Source organism: Oreochromis aureus, linkage group 22 (assembly GCF_013358895.1).
Source record: "Oreochromis aureus strain Israel breed Guangdong linkage group 22, ZZ_aureus, whole genome shotgun sequence".
Taxonomy (NCBI): Eukaryota; Metazoa; Chordata; class Actinopteri; order Cichliformes; family Cichlidae; genus Oreochromis; species Oreochromis aureus.
In genome coordinates this window covers 15,286,219-15,307,297 of record NC_052962.1, presented here as the reverse complement: position 1 = coordinate 15,307,297, position 21,079 = coordinate 15,286,219, and the positions used below count along the sequence as shown (strand labels likewise).

The 21,079-nt window shown below is 42.2% G+C and overlaps 4 protein-coding genes across 8 annotated transcripts in view; all 4 read right to left on the bottom strand.

Annotated features, from left to right (window-relative positions):
• Positions 1–9,935, bottom strand: part of hoxa3a (homeobox A3a) — a 31,873-nt gene extending 21,938 nt beyond the window's left edge. For 3 of the 5 annotated variants that reach the window (XR_005609831.1, XM_039605510.1, XM_039605514.1), the window contains exons 1-2: positions 9,154–9,935; positions 2,716–2,812 (exon numbers count right to left, since the gene is read on the bottom strand). The gene's annotated coding sequence lies outside the window, so the exon portion shown is untranslated. The remainder of the gene's footprint in view (positions 1–2,715; positions 2,813–9,153) is intronic. The other 2 variants (XM_039605513.1, XM_039605515.1) reach the window with 1 other exon arrangement.
• Positions 3,378–9,144, bottom strand: hoxa5a (homeobox A5a). The gene is made up of 2 exons (XM_031756116.2): positions 5,285–9,144; positions 3,378–4,629 (listed from the first exon to the last, which is right to left on the bottom strand). Exons 1-2 carry the CDS (start codon positions 5,877–5,879, stop codon positions 4,379–4,381), a joined length of 846 nt encoding a protein of 281 aa, XP_031611976.1. The 5' UTR covers positions 5,880–9,144; the 3' UTR covers positions 3,378–4,378.
• Positions 9,936–10,029: 94 nt separating the features above from the next.
• Positions 10,030–15,172, bottom strand: LOC116333004 (homeobox protein Hox-A7). The gene is made up of 4 exons (XM_031756122.2): positions 13,655–15,172; positions 12,558–12,624; positions 12,063–12,397; positions 10,030–11,246 (listed from the first exon to the last, which is right to left on the bottom strand). Exons 1-4 carry the CDS (start codon positions 13,749–13,751, stop codon positions 10,939–10,941), a joined length of 807 nt encoding a protein of 268 aa, XP_031611982.2. The 5' UTR covers positions 13,752–15,172; the 3' UTR covers positions 10,030–10,938.
• A 377-nt stretch (positions 15,173–15,549) lies between these two features.
• On the bottom strand, positions 15,550–20,407 carry hoxa9a (homeobox A9a). The gene is made up of 2 exons (XM_031756117.2): positions 17,048–20,407; positions 15,550–16,659 (listed from the first exon to the last, which is right to left on the bottom strand). The coding sequence occupies exons 1-2, from the start codon at positions 17,598–17,600 to the stop codon at positions 16,418–16,420; spliced, it is 795 nt and encodes a 264-aa protein (XP_031611977.2). The 5' UTR covers positions 17,601–20,407; the 3' UTR covers positions 15,550–16,417.
• Between the last annotated feature and the right edge of the window lie 672 nt (positions 20,408–21,079).

The following is a 21,079-nucleotide window of genomic DNA, read 5'->3' as shown; positions in this document are numbered from 1 at the left end:
TATGAGGCGCAACATCTGTGCCATTTCAGTTTTTTTAAAGGCTTCTATTCAGTTGATCAGGAAGAGTGGGGCTAAATGTTTTTTAAGGGATCCGGGGGCTCATTTTGGGGGACGAGGGCCTTCGCATTACCCTGTGACCGGGTCGAGAGTATCAATCCTCAAAATGCTAATTTTGCCCTCGTCCCCAAACATATCAAATGCAATTTATTCAAAGGAAATTCACCAATCAGCCGCCCTAATAAAACGCCAACCACTCAATCTTGTTGCTGGGGACGGGTGGGGGGTCTCCTCCCCCGGTTTCAAACGCGAGGTCACTGCGCATCCAGGGTTCACCTGGAGTGCACCATGCAACATATGTAATGCAAAGCTATTCTGTCTTTTGTGTGGAGAGTCAAGATCGCTATTATAAGGCTGGCATCAGGCTCCGAGTGAACAGATGACGGAGAGTTGTTCAGCGCGTAAACTTTTGACCCCAATTTTTCCTCCTCTTCTGCAGCTATCTCGCTCTCATCAGCCCCAGCCCAGTGAGATACCCCCCCGCGCATCCCTCCATACCCTTTGAAACGAAAAAAAAATGATTTTAACAATGTCTACATCTCATGCCATCACAATGATCATTGTCAAAAATTTTATAAGCAGCGAAGATGCCAGCACAAGATCTAAAATGCAATTGTAGCTTTGTGATGTTCCCAAAGACGTAAGATAAATCCGGCGGGCTCCCACTCAAGACTAATAGGGCCGTAAAATATGCAAATCACTCATTAGTGTTAGAGCAACCACAGCAGCCAAAAGTCTTTGTTGAAGGCAACACTGCAAGTTTTCCTCCCACTATTCTTGCGCAGTCTTTTCCTCTCGTGCAGGATATTACCACAGGCTCTCCATCCTTTGGTAATTTCATTTTTACGCATTATGCTTATAGGCAACGCCAAGCAAACGTGTCATTAACGTGAGTGTGTGCGTGTGCGCGCTACCGCGGATGTGCCAGTGTGGTTTTTTTCCTCTCTCTCTATGCAGCAGGGTGACAGTGAACTTGGCCTAAAGCGAGCTCTGCTGGTGGCTCAGAGAGGATGCAGATTTATCTTGGTGCTGTGGCTGACCTCCAGATGAACCTGCTGCGCTCCCCTCTTTCTCTCTCTCTCTCTTTCTCTGCCTGGCAGTATGCCGCACATGGGGCCCTGTCGAAATATCTCCTTTTGAAATATTGGCAAGGATTTTAATTTCCAAACAGCCTTCCTCCACCCCGTCCTGTTTTATTTTCAATATGTCTCAAATCAAACTGGAAAGAGTATAAATTTGTGTTTCTGTTAGGCTGGCGTCTACTTTACACACGCGTAATAAAAACTCGCAAAGCACTGCATCAAGGATTGAGAGAACGAAATGCAAATGCCGAATTTTCGGATTTCTTGATAATACTGATGATGATGACGATAATTATGAGAAGAAATCAAATCAATTTAAGCAATCCATGACACTTTTAAAGGTGCCAAGATTTTAAATGCCTCCCAGCATTTGTGAACATATACTAAAGTATAAACTATTTAAAGTCATTTGACGATATAAATATTTGTTTTCGTGTCATAAGGTTCAGAATTCACCGATGAATTAAAAAAAATGATGAAGGCCTCTGCACAAAAACAGAGAAACTTTGATGTTTAAATTATTCAGACTGGCGGACAGCATGACCTTTGAAAACCCGCTGAATCAACAAATTCAACAAAGTTCACGAGACATTCAGCAAGTTTTTTGGCTGGCAAAACATGATAAGACTTATAAGATCAAAATATTTTCAGTTTTAGTCGATTTCGTGCGTATTTGCACCGAAAATTTCAATGAAGAGAAGGCGCGCATCCAGTAGCACATCCTGTAGTGCGGGAAAAGAAAAAAAATGTAAAAATGAGACCAGTTCTTCCACAGAAAAAAATAATAAACAATATACAGTTTACACTTTCATTTTCAGATCATGTTTCTGTAAGTCTGTGTCCACTAGTGACCCGTTTGGCCCCGACTCTGCTCGGACAAAAGGTCACCACAAAGCGAGAGTGACTTTTAAGAGGTCATCTGAAGTTTTCAACCGACTTGGTTGACACAAAACGGAATTCCTTTTAAACGTGTCCCTGCTGTTGTTTCTTCCCTTGTTGTGTTTACTTGACACTGTTTACAGCCTGCCCTAAAGCCATATACCGTGCCAACATGTGGCGCGCATGCAGCGCTCAGCAGAACAACTGCAACTTTTGTTTTAGCGATGGACCCACAAGTTCCAGAAGTCATCAGCACATACAGAATCCAATCAAGCGAGCTGTAAATCTGTAGGCCTGCATTAACCCTTAACTTTATCAAGGAAATCTACACGCTCCACGAGCCCCCTGGAAACTTTCTGGCGCACGCTCTGTGACTTCTCCAATGTAATAAAACGACAACAAGTTGAGGTTTGTGGGGGTGGACATGGACACAGATAATTATCCAAGATGTAAAAATGGATTATGAGTTACACCACAGATGGAGGGAAACAAGTTACACGGGGAAGGAAGCAATTAAATAGCCATGAGCTGGACCCAACCCTGCGCAACATCTGCCGAGACCAGTATTCAGCACTCCACAACTGACAAATTAGTGTAATGGACTAATAGGGACGGATAGAGGGAGCGAATACAATAATAAGGCTGTTTAACACAGACTGGCTGTTCTCAAGCTACCGTCTAGTCTGGTGAAACTTACCCACAGACGCGGTCCCCATCCTGGAGAACGTCCGGTCCATACTGAGGCAAGACTGAGCAATAGAGCTGGTCTGTACCGGTCAAGTAACACTTACAGCCTGCAAAGAGAGAGTCAGACGAAGCCTCGCCGTCAGTGCGATTATATGTTATGTGCAATATACTGTCAACTCCCCAAAACCATAAAACTTACTTTAATGGCTACCACGTGACCGTTTATGGCCAGTGAGCCTATCTGGCCGCTCTCCGGATGATTTTTACGATCTAATTCATAGACAAACCCCCCATTCATTTAGCACCCAAATGTCAGAGAGCCAGAAACGGCCCTAATAAAGTTTACAGCAAGAAAAGTCGAGCTAATTCTCTGGGAATAGTCTGTGTGCAAAGGGGGGACCCCCGGCCCCTGAAGTCAGTTAAGGACCCCAGCGCCTGAGCAAGGTGAGTAAAACTGGATGCTTTAATACGAGAGGACCTGTTGAATTCAAAGAGATTTGAGGAAACTTTGCCAGCTTGTTTTTTTTCTGAGAGCTCATACAAGTGGCTTTAAGATTTTTAGATTAACCAGCAAAACTCCCAAAAATCCCCCTCCCCCCCTCAAAACAGCAGCCCTGACACACGAAAAAATCCATCTGAAAGATTTGACAAAAACGTGCACTCAGTGAGGTGTTGCCGTTCCAGTACAAAGTTTATTATTCTGGCCATCATCGTCGTCATCATGAACATCATTATTATTATCATACTATAGTTTGACTTCCAGTCTTCTGAAAAACATTTACAAAAAAAAAAAAAAAGAAAGAAAAAAAACCTTATCACGATGGAGATAATACACATTGCGATAAGATTTACGGTGGGACCCTAAAAACAGCTAAAACACGCTTTTACTCAGATGTTGCGTCCAGGTGAAGAACGCAAAAAGAAAAAAATATATATAATAATAAAATAATAAGGAAAGAAAGAGAATAAAAGCAGCTCCTGCAAAAAAAAAAAAAAAAAAAAAAAAAAAAAGATACAAGGCACAGCTACTGTACATACAAGGGTGAGTCGGCACCTTTGTCCACGTGTGTTCACAACACATACAATAACCACACAAGGCTTTTACTGCTGGTTCTACTTTTGGAAGCAAGTTATCTGACAACTCGGTACAATACACCAAACAAATAAATACATACATATACAGTACATACAGAGAAAAGAAAGGTCAAACACAAATGTAGCTCAACCTCAACCTTCTACTTATTAAGCTGTTATTGTTGAGTGCATCACACAGAAAATATGGATTTATTTGCGCTAGGCGGGTAGCATTTCAAGCTTTTATTTATTTAACGTTTTTTTTCCCGTCTGAACAAGAAATAATTTAAGCAAACATTTATTTTCATGTCTCTTTTTTCATCTTCTAAATCTAGACAGAACTGTACATAATGCATTTTACTCACATAAGCATAACCACGGTAGGGATAAAAATGAAATTATATTAAGGAATACAAGGGACTGTTGTTGGACATACAGAAGGTTTATAGATAGGCTGACCCTCCCCTCTGTCCCTTCTCTCACACAGCCCGCTAAGTCTCTGCGCTTTTTTGGAATAGGAGGAGAAGTTGATATGACAATCTTTGTTTTGCTTTTTTTATTTTGAAGTGCTCTTTTTTCAGGATTAAAAGGTGTAAAAATCAGGGCCTATAGGCTCCTCCGCCTGCAGCCGCCATGCTCATGCTTTTTAGTTTGTTGTCCTTCTTCCACTTCATCCTTCGGTTCTGAAACCAGATTTTGATCTGTCTCTCTGAGAGGCAGAGGGCATGGGCTATCTCGATCCTCCGCCTGCGGGTCAGGTACCGGTTGAAGTGGAACTCCTTCTCCAGCTCGAGGGTCTGGTACCGAGTGTATGCAGTTCTGGCCCGCTTCCCCTCTGGCCCAGACAAATCTTGTACACACAAAAAAGAGAAAACAGATCAGACGCAGAAGAATTAAATAATAATTTTACTTTTGCGCCAACTTTCTTGAAGACGTTTCTTTCAATTTTACAATCTTGTGTTTGGTAATATTATAGGTATGAATGTCTTAATCGCTGCCACACGACTGGCACCTTGTAGAGCTTGAATGGTTAAAACTTACAAGTAACAAGGTACCACACACTTTTACTACTGAGTCCATAGAAAGGGGGTTAATAGCAAAAAATATTTTAAGTATCCTCTTTTTATTTAAAACCATTTTAAAACGCACATTTAGTAAATATCAAGTGTAGAAAAAGGTCAAATACATTTAACTAGTCTAACCTCGCATCTGTTGCTACACTATCCCGTACCTGATAGTCTTGCTAACCAAATATAAACCAAACAGGTGAGAGGTGCACATAGCGCCACATGCCCCTTTTCCAAAACTACGTTTATTTGTGCTCTTTCTATCACTTTAACGCCAGAATGGCCAAAATTTGGCTTGTGCTCATAAAATGTCCTAAATAAGATGATCCCACGTCCCTTTTCTCACTTTCTTTTTTTTAAACAAACAGTCAGACAACAGCTTTTTGTTTTTTACAAAAGATCAAAATCAGTACGAAGTCATTAAACAAAGCAGTTTACCGTGACTTATGTGTAGTTTTCTCATCCACGGGTATATCTGAGGCTGTGTTGAGTCGGTTACATTTTGAGGAGTTGTCGGTGCACTTCCCGCGGGCTTCTCTTCCTCCAGAGGGGAAGCTTTGGACACACAGTCCCGGCTGAGCAGCAGCGTGGCTCCGTTCGAGTTTGAGCACGGGGTTGAGCACGGGGTCGTTATGGAGTTTTTCACAGCTCTGTGCTGAGACTGTGTCTCGGTCACTGGGGACGAGCTGGCGACCGAGGAGCACGGTAGAGAGTCAGGTGGAGGCGATAGAGACGAGTTCCCGGTGCTGCTTGCGGACTGGTTGTACCTGACAGGCTCCACCGCGGGTGTTGTCGCCGCTGAGTGACTCGGGGAGTAGCCCGGTGTCCGCTCGCTTCCCACAAAGTGTCCGGTACTGGTCCGACCGACTGTTAGGTCCATCCCGTTGTAGCCGTAGCCATACCTGCTGGAATGCATGGCTGTTGAGTCTCTATATTGCTCGTTTGCCGTACTGTGGTCTCCATAATTATGTAACTGGAAGTCCGCGCCATTGGGATAGCGACCGCAGAATGAGTTCACAAAATAGGAGCTCATTTGTTGACAGTTCCACCGTTTGCTTGTTGTAGGTATTGCTCTTGTTTTTGATGGTTATTTTTAGAGGTAAAATAGCATAACCTGTGTTCTTGATTTGTGGCTCTTATGCTTTAGCGCGTCCTATAGCACCCTTGCACAATTTATGATGAATTATGGAAATGAGTGGGACATGGACTTGATTCTCTCTTACGTAGGCACCCAAATATGGGGTATGGCGAAGAATCACGTGCTTTTGTTGACCAGTCGTAAATCCTGCTCGGTGACCTCCAGAGGTAAACTCGTGCACGCAGGAAATACTGGGTGGGATATAAGGGGTGCGCGCTTTCCCTGCGCTCGTGGCTAGGGCAAACTCTGAGCCGGGGCTTTGGGTGTTTTGGATTGTCGTGGTGCGCCATCCTCTGGTTCAACAGTTGCACTGCGTGTCTGCGGCGCTTTCCGAGACGTGGGCTGCACACGGGGTCATTCGGAGGTTAACGACCATTGCGGCAAAAAAAAAAAAAGAAGAAGAAGAAGAAGAAGAAGAAAGGCTCCTGAACAATACAACAAGTGACATGCTGAGAGTGCAATCTCGGCGGTGATAGTGTACAGAAATAATTCGATCAGAATCCGTTATGCATGTTATGATGGGCTATGAGTGTAAACAGTCTGCGCACTTAATAGAATAAAAGCCCATTCGCAACAGAGCTGCGTTTTCTCTCATATGATATAGCCTTATCATGAAATATCTGAACGACTTCAAGAGCAAAAAAAAAAAAAAAAAGACTAATGAATAAATGTTTGGGGGAAGAATAAAAGCTAAACATCACTTTATCGAATAAAGCCACAGAAAGTGCTATCCGAGGCCTGCTTTTTTACGCCACTTTGAAAAATTAATAACTATAAATATGGGCTTTATATGAACACACGAATGTCGTTTATAAGCAGGTTAAAATATATAACTATGGCCCTCCATGGAACAGATGCTCAGATGATAGCTATTACAAGCCTTTTGCGCCAAACCCGATGTTATTTTGCTCTTATTTAACGGCGACTCCTCTGCTATATTGACCTTTAAACAGTCAATCATGCCAAGCTGCAGTTTCTCGTGTTTTTATTTGTTTACATATAAGCTAAAGATTGATTATTTCTTCTTTTTATAACCTGAGAAACTACAACGCCCGGGGCTTTGCTAAGTATGACTTTTGAATTTAATGGAATTAGTGGAGGGGTGGAAAAAATAGACTTTATTGCAAAAATGACACGGTGAAAGGATTTGCTGCTTAGAAGTGAAGTTGATGCTTTTTAAGTCCCCGAAATGTAGAATACTCAATCAAACTTTAACATTATTTTGCGAGTGTGGTGAAAGCTGAACAGCATATTTATATTCCCAGGGGTTAATACAAAAAGCACATACGTATTTACGATGACAGAGAAAAGGCGATCTTGAGATTTTCTCCTCATTTTTGCCACTGTGATCATTAAAAAAAATTCCCAAAACAATTTCTCAACACAGCTGTGCAATCGATCACTGAAACCGTCAAAAATATCATTGATAATAAATAATAATGTTATTTTTAGATATGTTAGAAGCTATTCCTTGCAGCAGTCATGTATCATTGCTCAATAAACCTCAGCACACTTGGCCCAGCTTCGTTTAACGCTGTAACCGGACCGATTCACCATTTGAAAACGGTTCGTCAGCTTTAGACTTTCTTTCAAATTAATTCATGAAGGAAATCACAAATTTTAAAAGAAGCGAAACAGGCATGGCGCAGTCCGGCGCTTCCCGTTTGTTTTACTCCCTGTGGAATTTTTATGGCACATTCGCCTCTCGAAGGCAGTGACTTGTCCTAAGGTTTCCTCCACATGCCGTTTCCCTGGAGCAGAGCATTTACCCAGCACAAGCCCATTCCTGTGTTAAGACTGACAGGAACAGTGGGATGGATTTATTCAGTCTCAGGTATGTGTGTGAGAGAGAGAGAGTGCGTTAACACACTCCCAGAAGGCGCGACTTTAGGAAGGGTGAATACCGGGCTCCTACACACCCAGTGTTGGCCCACAATGAGAGGAAAGCTATGCGCGGAGTTTGTGTTGGCTAAACAGTCGAGCTACAACAGCTGATTTATGGTTGGCCAATGGCAACAAAGTTCCCACGAAAATTACTTCTCTGAGTTGAGCCAGGGACACACCCAGGAACTAAAACACAGGCATCGAAAAGAAAGGAGAGCAGAGTGAGAGCGCGCTGGTGTCTGACTTGTCGGGTTGAGAGAGGGGTGAAGGGGGTACGATGGTCACTGGTGAAGGAAGGGGGGCGGTGCTCTCCGACTTTGCAGGCACACTCACACACTCGTAGTAGCTTCTGAGCAAACATTTAAAGTCACTTTCTTGTTCGTGGCCTATAATCCATGTGTTACCCCAAGAAATTACGGTCGTTCAAGCAAAAAAAATCATACTCTTTATGCAGAAATGACATATACAACAGGGAAATTTATCACTGCAATTGATGCATTTAAATCACCCTGTTAAGACTGATTGGGGGATACATTGCATGTTTTTTTGCATCGATGCATTTTATTAAATATTAATTACAGTCTAGCAACATGAATGTTATGATTTTACGTTCGGCAACACCGGGAACAACAGCATCTATGGACAGAGACTGAAAGAAACATTTTACAATTAAAATATCTGATCATTTTAAAATGCATTTTTAAGTTTAATAATGTTTAGTGGTTGTCATCCTGTTTATTAACCCCATGCACATCACGCTAAGGCCTACATGCACAAATACAAGGCACATAGAATAAAACACGTGGATGCACAGATGTCGACCTCTCTCATTTGCAGCAAAAAAAAGAAAAGAAAAACACGCAGAGCTGCAAGCACAATAGCCCCACTGCCTCCACAGGAGGGCGTCAAAGAGCGCATACTTTGCCCATCATCCATCCACCCGAAAGCACATCCCCATTTAAATCCACCAACAAATACAATCCAGACAGCCTACAACACTAAGCTCACTGCAAAAATGAATGTTAAATGTTAAAATATTATTAATAATAATCATCATCATCAAATAAGAGCTTGTAAATCTGATAAATCAGATTTAACACGAAGCATCAATGATGGGAATCCTGATAAAGATCAACTGTAACACGAAACCATTCCTTTCCAGGATTTCAATCTCTAACAAAAATCAAAGCCGGCGAAACCATAAAGTAAGTTGCTTGCTTTAAGAAGATGCAAACAAGTACATTGTCAACCACATGCACCGGCTGACGAGCGTAAGCTGCCTTACCTTGTGAAGGTCTCTGCATGTAAACACAGGGGGGTGACTGGAGGGAGTGGGCAGGTGCAGTGACGGGGAAAAGTCTCCCGGCTGAGACCCCTTACGGAAGCTTGGTTCTCCATGGGGGTCGGTTCCTTCGTCTCATCTTTCCGTTACCTTTCAGGAGCCCGCCAAGGCACCCAAGTGATCCAGGCATGTCTTACTGTAAGCTCCTTGCTCGTCGAGGTTCTGCCTAACATCTCACCCCTCACCCCTTAGAAAAATCCCCAAAAGTACATGTGAGACATGGTAAAATGACGAAGGTCGCCTGTGAAAAGGTTCCCGTGGAAGCCCGAGACTGTTAAATGAAAGGCTCCTCTAGCCCGCAATTGAAAATTAAATATAAAAAAGGAGAAAAAAAAGTTCATGTTCATGGCTCCCAGCCACGTGACAAGCTGCGGCCAATGGGAACCCGGGCCGCGTCGTAAACTTGTATGGCTATGTTGTAAATTTTCATAAACAACAACGGATTTATGGCCCAGAGCTGGAGGGAGAGGGACGGGGGGAGAGAGAGACAGAAAAAGGAGGGAGGGAGGAGGGCAGGTCAGCGTCAGGCGCCATCTTACCCAGCGAGGAGGGAAAGCAGAGTTCAACAGTAATTTCCCTTCATCTGCAGCCTGTCCCATCTCGCATCCTCATAGCTCACATTCCCCAACTTCACTGTTTACCTAACCCCCATTATGGACTGTAACATGTCTCATTACATGCAACCCAATACTGGTCACACTGAAGGTCACTTAATGGTAACTGTGAACACAATATTACTCGACCCAGGGGGCGATTACAATCATTTTCTTGCATGGATATTTTAATAAACACGGTAAATATGGAATGAAACCAAATAGAGAGGGTAAAAGCATTTTTATTAAATGATTGCGCGTTCACTTCATTTACAGGACAGACTACTTACAGGCCTAGCAGACTTTTTATTGAAAGCCAGCAGCGTTTGCTCACTGTACTGGACTATTTCTCCGATTATAAAATGATGGATATTGCCAGCTGGGTAACGGTACATGTATTTATAAGCCTAATCTGTAAAGCTACATCTTCACAGTAGCCTACGGCACAATCGCTGACGGTATAGTGAGCGGGTGAGGAATCTGAGGTAGGTTACATGCAAAACTAAACAAATATTTGCGTCTATAGTTAAATCCTCACCCCTAGCAGGCGGATTAAAATCCATGTTAATTATAAGGGGGTGGGGGGGGCGAAGAAGAAACTCAGTAATTATTTTATCAAAGGCAGTTAACTAAAACATTCGCCTTTACCCGATTCAAAATAAGGCACATGAATTGTATTCCTTCCCTTCAGAAAATACGACCGCGGTGGAAAACAGGAAACCATCAATTAAATCACCAGCTCAGTTCATGATTACATTCCCGTGTCACTTTTTGAAAATTATAAGGTAAATATTAGGTAGTTTTGTTTTTGTTGAAGGAATGTTAACTCAGTAGTAGTTTTCTGTAGTCCAAAATGTGCCATATTTGTAGTACTCCTATGCGATATATGCGGAGGATATAAAAATACAGACTAGTTAGGGTAGGTAGTTATTATTTGTCACGTGAAGCATTTTTAGTGCTGGTTTAAATATGAAATCCAGAAAAGCAGTGTAGTGTTTAAATGTGGATTACTCTCAAATGATTAGTGAGACTTTAAAAAAAAGTGCCCAAGTGTTATGTCAGAAATTCGATGCATTCCAAGACAATATTTAACACATTATGTTTCTTTATTTTGATCTTCTGTCCGTCTCTTCTGTTACTTTGCAGTTGTTCCTAAGTCAACACGGCCGCTTCGGGTCTCTTCAGCTTTGGGTTCCCTGCCTTCCGACGGTGCCTGAATATCACAGTGCTGTTCCTCGTTGCTCGGCTCGTCCTTGTGGTCCTTCTTCCACTTCATCCTGCGGTTCTGAAACCAGATTTTGATCTGTCTCTCTGAGAGGCAGAGGGCATGGGCTATCTCGATCCTGCGTCTGCGGGTCAGGTAGCGGTTAAAGTGGAACTCCTTCTCCAGCTCCAGCGTCTGGTGCCGGGAGTAGGTCTGCCGTCCTCGCTTTCGATTTGGATCTGTGGAAGATGAGATGCGTGAACAGAAATAACGTTATTGTAATGTGGGACTGTATTTGTATTTTTTTTTTAATTAAAGTGTTCTTAAAATTGGATCTTACAATAAAAACCCACAGATTTAAATGTCTATAATTGATTCATTTTTAAGTGCATATTTAATTGCAGCCTGTAATTACTCCATTACCACCTGCACACACACACACGCATTCGCTAACACAACTTTTTTTAAAGCATCTTTGCAACAATTTAAAGTAGTCCTGCTGGGGTGTTTGGCTCATGCCTCCTTTGATACTCTGCATGCCTTTCCAATTAAAAGCCAGCCAGGCTCTACACACCGAAGAAACTACTTACAGCCCCACACCTCCCACTTCAAAAAATATTACAAAACCTCTATGTTTCATTTTCATCTGACTTCCCCGTGTAGCGGCCAGTAGTGGCGCATATTGATCCAGGTTTCTGAAAATACCAGAGCCTCTGCAATGCAGAACCAATTAGAAAGGAGCTGCAGAGTGCAGGAGAGCTGATTTACACAACAGGCCGGTCTTTTTTACAACCACAAAGGGGAGAAGAGGCTGTAAGAGTAATAGGAGTGCAGAGAAAACCCCCAGCGGCAAGGTCTCTGCGTACTGAACACACACAAGCACTGGCCAAATGAATTTATGGCTGCAGAACTCATTAGTTGCGCAATAAAAGTTTTACGATTCTTTCCATGCAACACCAATGGCTTCACGAAATTAATTGAACCACTAACGGCCAGTCTAAGTATCACAATGTTTTGTAAGAGCACTGACCCGGGGGCTTTGAAACAGCACATACCTGATGCTCGCATCCAGGGGTACATCCGGTGTTGTTTGTCCGGCGACGAGGTGAGGGGTTCGGTCCCAGGGTGACAGCAGCTGTCGCTGAACAGGCGGCTCTGGTCAAACGGGCTGCAGTGTGACGTGTGTGCGCTCTGCCCCTGGCCATAGCCGCAGGTAAACACAGTATGGCTCTGGTACACTGTATTATTAACGCTGTAAACTCCAGAGAGGGATGGCGCAAATGCAATGGCCGCAGCAGTCCGAGTAGAGCTATGGTCGTCCCCACGGGGTCCGATGCCGCAAGAAGCTCGTTCCACGTTTGGGAACAGGGAACTGCCCGTCGTAGATTTGCTAAGAAGACCATCCACATAATAAGAACTCATATTTTTTTCTCTCTGATTTGTTGGCCCAGAATCCTCAGTGTCGTTTTTACGAGGTAGTGTGATAGATGACAGCAATACACCCTAGATTTACACCAAACCCCATTTTTACTCTGGACCAAAGAACTCACCCATGTGACCCCGGCCTGGTCGCTCTCGTCCAATCAGCACAGACGTGGGTTTTATTATGGCACAGGACTGCGGAGTGGGATTAACACTTCAGACACATAAACACGCACACAGATATAAACACACATGCAAGAAATTCACACGGTCCCGATAAGCCTAGGGTAACTGTCTGAATTTAATTCTCATGGGTTTGTTTCCTCATATCATCACTAATCATCGTTTTATAAGCTTTCTGCTTTCTTTTTCATTTCAAGTACCTCAGTGAATCTATCTATCTATCTATCTATCTATCTATCTATCTATCTATCTATCTATCTATCTATCTATCTATCTATCTATCTAGTAGTAATTATAGAAATATTTCTAAAACTATAGTATATTTATAAAAAATAGTTTCTTATCTGCCACATAAAAACATCTGTATATTTTCTTTTGGTCTTACAAAATGGCTCGTGCCATTAAAACACATTTTGACTAGTCAGTTTTCATTACATTTGTCTATCCGTGTTAGCAAGTGCTTCACAAATTATTATTATTATTATTATTATTATTATTATTATTATTATTATTATTATTATTATTATTATTGTTGTTGTTGTTGTTGTTGTTGTTGTTGTTGTTGTTGGTGGTGGTGGTGGTGGTGGTGATGGTGGTGGTAAAATTAGATTATATTGTTACCTATAAATGGACAATAAATTACCACAAATCATGCTTGTAAAATTATTACTAATATTAAATTGAAAATATTTACATATCACTACTTTACCTTAAATAATTACGATTACCGTCTATAATAATTATCAGTAGTATTAGTAGTAGTAACTTTACTAATATTATTATCTAATTATTAACTAATATTATTTTAAGGTAAGAGTTTTGTTATTTTTAATAATATTTTAAGCAATAATAATAATAATAATAATAATAATAATAATAATACGGATTGTAAACTTAAATATTCCGTGTAGAAAAAAATCACATATTATATCATATTTTAAACATATACATCCTTGAAATAATTAATAAACAATTGGGCAGGAGGATGCCGATTTTAGCAAAGTCTTGCTGTTAAACTAATTATTTAATTTAAAGCGTTTACCTTTAAATACGACAACAGGACGACAAGAGTGAACAGAGCGACTACTTGGGTGTGCAAGAAGTAATCCAGCAGCCACAGTGTGTGCAGACTGTTTCATTCCTCCCCGCAGAGCTGCAGGTTCATGAAGCAGCTTCTGCACTGAGACTGTAAAAAGGTGTGAAATTATTTCTCTGGACTCTTAAAATGTTGCTAGTTTGTTCCCAGTGCAGGCTCATTAGGGAGGGGGTGTTACAAAAAGCAAAGGGGTGATGTGGAACAGTGTCGCCACCCTCTGGTGATTCGTGGGGATTGCAGCGTTGGGGAGGCAGCACTGCGCAGACGTTGTTATTTTAATGCCGAATCCGATAGAATGCAGCAGATTAAGGAAAGGAGGATGTCACTGAGGTGACGTTTCGTTTATGTTGGGTATGATTTGGAGAAAAGCTCCAGTGTTGCAACATATTCGTGTTTACAGACACAAGTCTCACTGCTGTGTCTGAAACTAGCTGTTCACTTTATTGCTGCCTTTTCCTTTAGGAAGGCCCGGCAAAGGAGCAAGGGGCGGAAGGTTCCCAGGTAGAAACAAAGGATCCCTCCAAATGACCGTGAGTCCTGCGCGTCCCCGTCGAGGAGAATCCAATAAAACTGATCATTTCCGCTCGGGCCTTTTGTCCAGACCGCAGTCTCACAGAAAGAGAAGAAAAAACAAATGGGTGCCATTCTGGAAGCGGCCTAATTGTGTCTGGACGGCCATAAAGCCATTAAAACTGGAATGCCAGACAGTATAGCAGACCAGGCGTTTTATTGCACTGTCTCTGGCCGAGTCTTTGAAGTTTGGGTCCATCTGCTTCCCCCCCAACGCGTCACAACAGCACTCCGGTTGTGGACTAAAGTCCGACTTAGCCTCCAAGCAGCATAATCGATAGTTTCTGTACAGACCCTTAATGAAAGCTGAATTACCTGCTCCTCCTGTCTTTGATCGATCAGGACACTGTGCAACTATAGCTCAGATCGGATTTGCTGGTCTCTTTTTTGTGCCAAATATTTTCTCCAGCATGCAGAGACTTGAACCAGTCTTAACACTAAAATGAAGGGGCCATATTTTAAACTAGAACTACACTATTACTCCAAAGCCAGTTGGAAAGTTTGAACTCAAAATGTGTGTGTGCGTGTGTGTGTTTAAACAAATTCCTAAATTTCCAAAAATACATTTAAAAAATGCGGGGTTTTTTCCTCTTCTTGTAAATTGTTTCGCGCTGTCTGTGATGGCTCATGACAGATTAGCCTAAGCGGCCTTGTCATATCTGAGCTGAGGAGAAACACATCGGCTGTATTATTTTGGGCTTCTGCAGTCGAAGCCCACGGTGTCTTTTTTTGTTTTGTGTCCTCTCGCCTCGCAGCGCTTTGCACCCCATAAAAGGTTATAGCGGTAATTGTCTTTTATGGCTGTATACAGCTAACAACATCCTCTGCCAAGATGCAGCTCTGTCCCCAACACACACACACACACAGTGTTCTAGGTGTGTTAGGTTTCATTAGTGTGTGTGTGTGTGTGTGTGTGTGTGTGTGTGTGTGTGTGTGTGTGTGTGTGTGTGTGTGTGTGGGTACACACTCTTTTTTTTTTTGCTTTTTTTTTTGCTTTTTTTGCTGTTTACAAATTAAAAATATTAGAGCAAACAAAAAAGCTCATTTTCACTAAGTATGCATCATCCAAATATAACTGTTTATTATTACTTTATTTTTTGTGTTTGTATTTTCACGGGTCATATTTTTTGGCAGCGCAAACCGGCGCCAGCTGACAGTTTTTAGTTTTTGGTTTTTTGCGTACCAAGAATTCAGGATTTCGAATATTATGAAAGCATGAAATGCAGACTGATGTGAGGGTGCAGTAAGATATGAATGTAAGATGCTTGTAGTCGCAGATATAATTTGTTTTATTCAATAAATAAAGTACAAATTACATTTGTGAACCAAAAGTCAGACGGTCAGCATGACCGTGAGGTATTAAAAATGAGTAGCTAGCCTACAGTGTTTTCTTCCATTTGCACTCACTAACAAATATTGCGCTCTTTGAAAATGACTCCCTGAAATTCAGTCACACGTAGTCCAGTAATGCGAACAAATCTACTACAACCCACCACTGCAAAACAAAGGTCCATGTAGGTAGTTGAAAGACATAGGTAGTCAATCATGTTATGTAATACAACTTCTAGCCTATCATATATATATATTGAAATTTCATAAGAGTTCTCAGGAGGTTCCTTGTATTTATGCGCCTATTTTACTCTGTTTTTTCCCTACAGTTTCTAACGTTAGACTCAAATTCAGTCAAATGCTTATCCTAATAGTGAGAGAGAAACAACAATAAAATACTTTTTTTTTTTACAAACTATACGCTCAGTTGGCTCTGAGACAGACAACAAATATAGCTACAATCCGGAACACAGAGAGCTAGAAACAGTCATACACAAACAAGCACAGGGGCAAGGCCAACTAATACACTTTAACGAGGTATTAATTCAAATCAGCACGAGAAAAGAACAAGTTAAAAAAAAACGAGGGTGCACTGTTAAAACTGTGCAATATAAAGGTAGTTGCAAAAAACTAAAGCCCAACATGCTGTTTTTTTGTTTGTTTGTTTTTGTTTTTTACAAGACAAATAACCCTATAGCTGTTATTAAGAACAATACGACAATGTTGTTTAAAAACAGGGTCCAGCAAAGTTAAGAGCTCTTACACACCAAGCTCGCTATCAGTCTAATGCTGCTTTTGTCTAAGGTTCAGTCACTCGTCTTTCGGTGCGCCGTCTTTATTGAACTTCTTCATCTTCATCCTGCGGTTCTGAAACCAAATTTTAACCTGTCTTTCGGTGAGGTTTAGCAGCCTCGCCACCTCGTACCTACGGTCCCTGGTCAGGTAGGTGTTAAAGAGGAACTCTTTCTCCAGCTCCAGGATCTGGTGCTTGGTGTACGGACAGCGCTTTTTTCTTGTGGCACTCGCGTGGAGCCAGTTGGACACTGGGTTATCTGAAAAGAGTGGGGTGCGACACTGGTGTGAGGTCCTGAGCTTCTGACTGACCAAATATATTGATATATATATATATATAAGAATACATCACTCAGAATTTGGCAAATAAAATAAAAGCGGATGTGCGCCTGTAAATTCAGTTATATCCACAGCTCTACAGCTCCCCGTCCATGTTTTTTCCCCTCTGCCTCCCTCGCTGTTCACGCTCACTTTAAAGGCTGCAAGAGGTTATCTAATACAGCAATGTGAGCTGGGCTATTAACAGCCCCCCATAAGGAAATGGCACGTTCAGAATGGCATCTGTTAGGACGCGCACCCCCATAAGGCACCCCAATCCCCACGGCTTTATGTTGTGCAAATGTCATAAAAGACTCTGCTTTGACTTACTTGGATCTAGGCCCGGTTTCTCTTCCCCCTCTCCGCTCAAATCCCCTGCCTGGACGGAGAGTTCGTCCTTTTCCACCGGTGATGCTGACGCCACGGTGCCATTGGCGTAATCAGAGAGCAGCAGAGCCGTGTGGGATCCGGGCAGCCCTCCTTCAGCTCGCGTCCCCAGTCCCTCCGGTTTGATCCCGTAGTGATGGGTCGTCGGTAATCCGGTCAACGGCAGGGAACCGGACATGGGCTCCAGAAGCCAGGATTGATACCGGCCATCTGTATCTCCACCTACTGGGCCTTGGGGATGCCCGTAGTGGGGATGATACACAGAGGAGACGGTGGCTGGAAACTGAGCCGGGACGTGGCTCCACGACGGCCCGAATACCTGGGGCTTGGATGGGAAGGTGCAAGTCCCGACCTCGCTGGGGTCGCTGATGGAGGCATGCTGCCTGGCGTGCTGGAGCCCAGGACCGGAGGTGTACCTCGGCACAGAGAGCTCCTCGCTCTCGGGGAGAATGAGGGAATCGACGTAGTAACTAGTCAGCGTTCCAGATGTCGACATGGCAGAAAAATTACACTTTCACATGTACACAGTCATACAGCGGATGCATGCAAAAGCGAGACGCGCACACACACCACACACACACATACACACGCAGTAAACCCAACCTCACAAAATAACAATGTGGAGAAATCAAGTAGCAACTTCGCTCCACAGAGAACTACAGTGGGAAAGTAATGGGGAGACAGGCTGCCATGCCATTGGGTAGCAGACACACGTGATCATAAGGCTGAACAATAAAGGATAAATCAATCCCTACGGTCATTAAATACTCACCCTCTCTCCTATAACAACTTCAATTTTTTAAGAATTATCAAGATTTGAGCAGGAACTGCTATGCGAGATGAAAAATATGAATGAATAAAATAAATGACCCCAGGCTCCTTCTTATTGGCACTTGCTGCAGTTCCAATCCCCTCTCGGTTATCCAAAACGATACAAAATGTATTTGGAAGCCTTCTTTTACGAGACGTTTTATAGGACACGTAAGCACCCTACGATCGCTGCTCACCAAAACGCATTTTAAACAGCACCACATCACAGAAACTTTGCAGCTCAATGATCTGAATAAGACTAACTAGTGAATTATGAATCGTTTTTTTTATAACAGTTTATAACAGTTTTTTTCTCCCCACAGGCCAGACGCTTTCCTCTGCAGGTTTTTCTTTGCTACAGCTTAAAGCATTAAATATATATCATACGCACAAAAAGCTAGCCAATAATGAAACATACCTAAGGCTGAGTAGTTTTCAGTTAAACGTTTAGCTCGACAAAATTGTATTCCTATGTGAGCTAAACCTTAAGCGCAGACTACATGGAAAATTCTCGTATAGGGTTATTTTTCTACCACAACCAAGCTTCCTGACTACTTCAGGTCACCGTACACGCTGGAACTAAGTCTCTGACGCCTAATTAACCTCATTACAATACACGAAGTTTCCACGAAATTAACGCTCCTGCAGGAGTTTGAGTATTTTCGTCAAAAAAAAAAATTACAAACACTATAGCGTTAAATTAACTATGTCAATTATCTATGTTAACTACATCAATAAACGTGTCGTTGTTTCAGGAGAATTGAAAGGATGTTTTGTTTTATTTTTTCTATTTTTGGTAAATCAGATTTTAAAAAGAATAATAATAGGTTTTCTTATTTGAGTATTTTTAGTAGATTTATCAGTTACGTTATAACTGAATTTAATTATATATGAATTTAATAATATATATATTTGTTTCTTGACAAATATAAACATAACGTGCCGTGAAGCAGGCCTAGTGTGTGTGTGTGTGTGTGTGTGTGTGTGTGTGTGTGTGTGTGTGTGTGTGTGTGTTTTTTTAAAGAAGGAAATAGAAAATAGAAATAAATTAAATGCATAATTCTTTTGCTGATTTGAAATAATCCGCTGAATTCAAACACGCTCGCTAAAACTTTTGAAATTATAGAAGTGGTTAACTAATAAATAATATATGTAATTATTATTTTAAAAAATACCAGAGCCTGATTCTAACCCGTTTATTATTTACACCGCCGTTATCACTTAGTATACGCCTGTATCATCTCTGCCATTAACAAATTATCTGTAATACCAGCTAGGTGCCAGGGCGTCGGTGTAACGTTACTCTTATATGCAGCTAAAAATAAATGTAATGTGGTGTTTGTGGTTTCCCCCTTTTAAAAGGAAATAGCGCGGGGAATGGCCTGCACCAGGATACATTTAATATACTGTATTTTCAGTTTTTTCCCATTTAGAACTTAACACAGAATTTATTTGTGTTTTTAAAAACATGGTGCTGTAAGCCTAAGCTTGTCGTGTCCATTAAATCCTAAACCTGAGAATTTAACTACTGCAGGTTTCAAAGAAGCAACCTTGAGTTTTCACGTACTGCATGCCCGTTTTTTTTTTATTACCCGCAAATAAACTGAGAGCTTGGCCAACTCCCCCACAAGGCCACAGGCAATTCAACACGTAGAAATTATCTGTTCTCTGCTGATGCATCTAAAAGAGGAAGACAGAAGAAAGCACAAGGTGTCCATAATTTGCTTTCTAGATGCGGGCTATCACTTCGTTGGTACTTGCACAATATTTGGCTAGACATCAAACAAGCCGAAGGGGGGAAAGGAGCGGCTGTGCGCCTATTTGTGCACTAAAAGTTCGAATAGACAAACACCTTCAGAGCAGGAAAAGACGCCACTATGCCAATGGCTCTAAGGCTGTAAACCTAAATCAGGGTGTTTTTTTCACTCAGTTTACCGCAGGGGCTATTCACTTCTTTTGCCTCTGCAGATAACAGCCTGTCTGGCGGATCTAAATATCACCATAAAGCCCTTCCCCTCCTTTTGTCTGAGCCACTATTGCGCAGTGGAAGCATCCGGTCTCATTGCCCACGGAGGTCGCTGTTGCCCCATTCACCTTCCCCTTCCCCTCCACTGCAGTGGTCGTAACCGAGGCCTTGTCTGGCGTGTCTGCGTCACTACTACTCACGAAAAACACTCACGGCTTTACCCTTAATCCCAAGTCCACAATGTATAATGCAACTCAGCTTTGATCACGTTGATATTCAGCACACGTGCCCACTCAGACTGTTCTAGCAAGAGAGGAAAAGGAAGAAGAAGGAAAGCAAAGCAAGTGGAGGATTCCAAAGAAAACACCACGGAAGACAGGTTGAGCTTGTACACAACAGCCAGCCACCCCTCCCTGATTTCCACATAGGAAGGTTTGTAACGTGTCACCAAAACACCTCTTCCCACTTTTAAAAAAAGCAGATTTCACCCTCTTTATCACCCAGATTTGCTTCACTTTCGGTTTCGATGTATGTAACTGGGGCAATTAAGACAGTTTCATGTTGCAGAGTTAGAAATGGACCCCAACAACATGAAACTACCTAAACCACTCGACAGTCGATCCGGGCCTCGAGAGAAAGCACAGCCAGCCAGTTCATAATGCACCGTGGTCGTCGCTTCGGTCATCATGTGTGCAAAAAAAATGTACTGAGAAAGCCACAACAGTGTTGTATGGGCTGTATGCACTCCAGTGAACCCGCTGCAACAAGGCGCAAAATGGACAAATTTACAGCAATGAATGAACTTACCGCGATCCTCGCGTTAATCCCAGTTATTCCCAGACTTGTGCAGAAATCGTGTTTTATCCACAGTGTGTTTGCATAGTTCAGTTTTCAAGCTGTGAGCCGGGCCTCCTCTCCGTCCGAAAGACTCTCTCACGACTGAAGCAGCTCTTAGAGGAGAGGGAGAAAGCTCATATACCAGCCAGTCATAAAACTCTACAATAGCCGGCTGGGTATGCAGCTAGACGGCTTATAGCCTAATATCTTAATTATTTCCGATGGCCAGTGCAGTAGTGCTTAGAAACAGTTTGTTGCTCAGCTGCTACAAACACACACACACTCAAAAATGAATAAAGAAATAATATCAAGTGTAGGAGCGCCTGTTATTTTTGAACTTTACATTTGTGACAAGACTTATT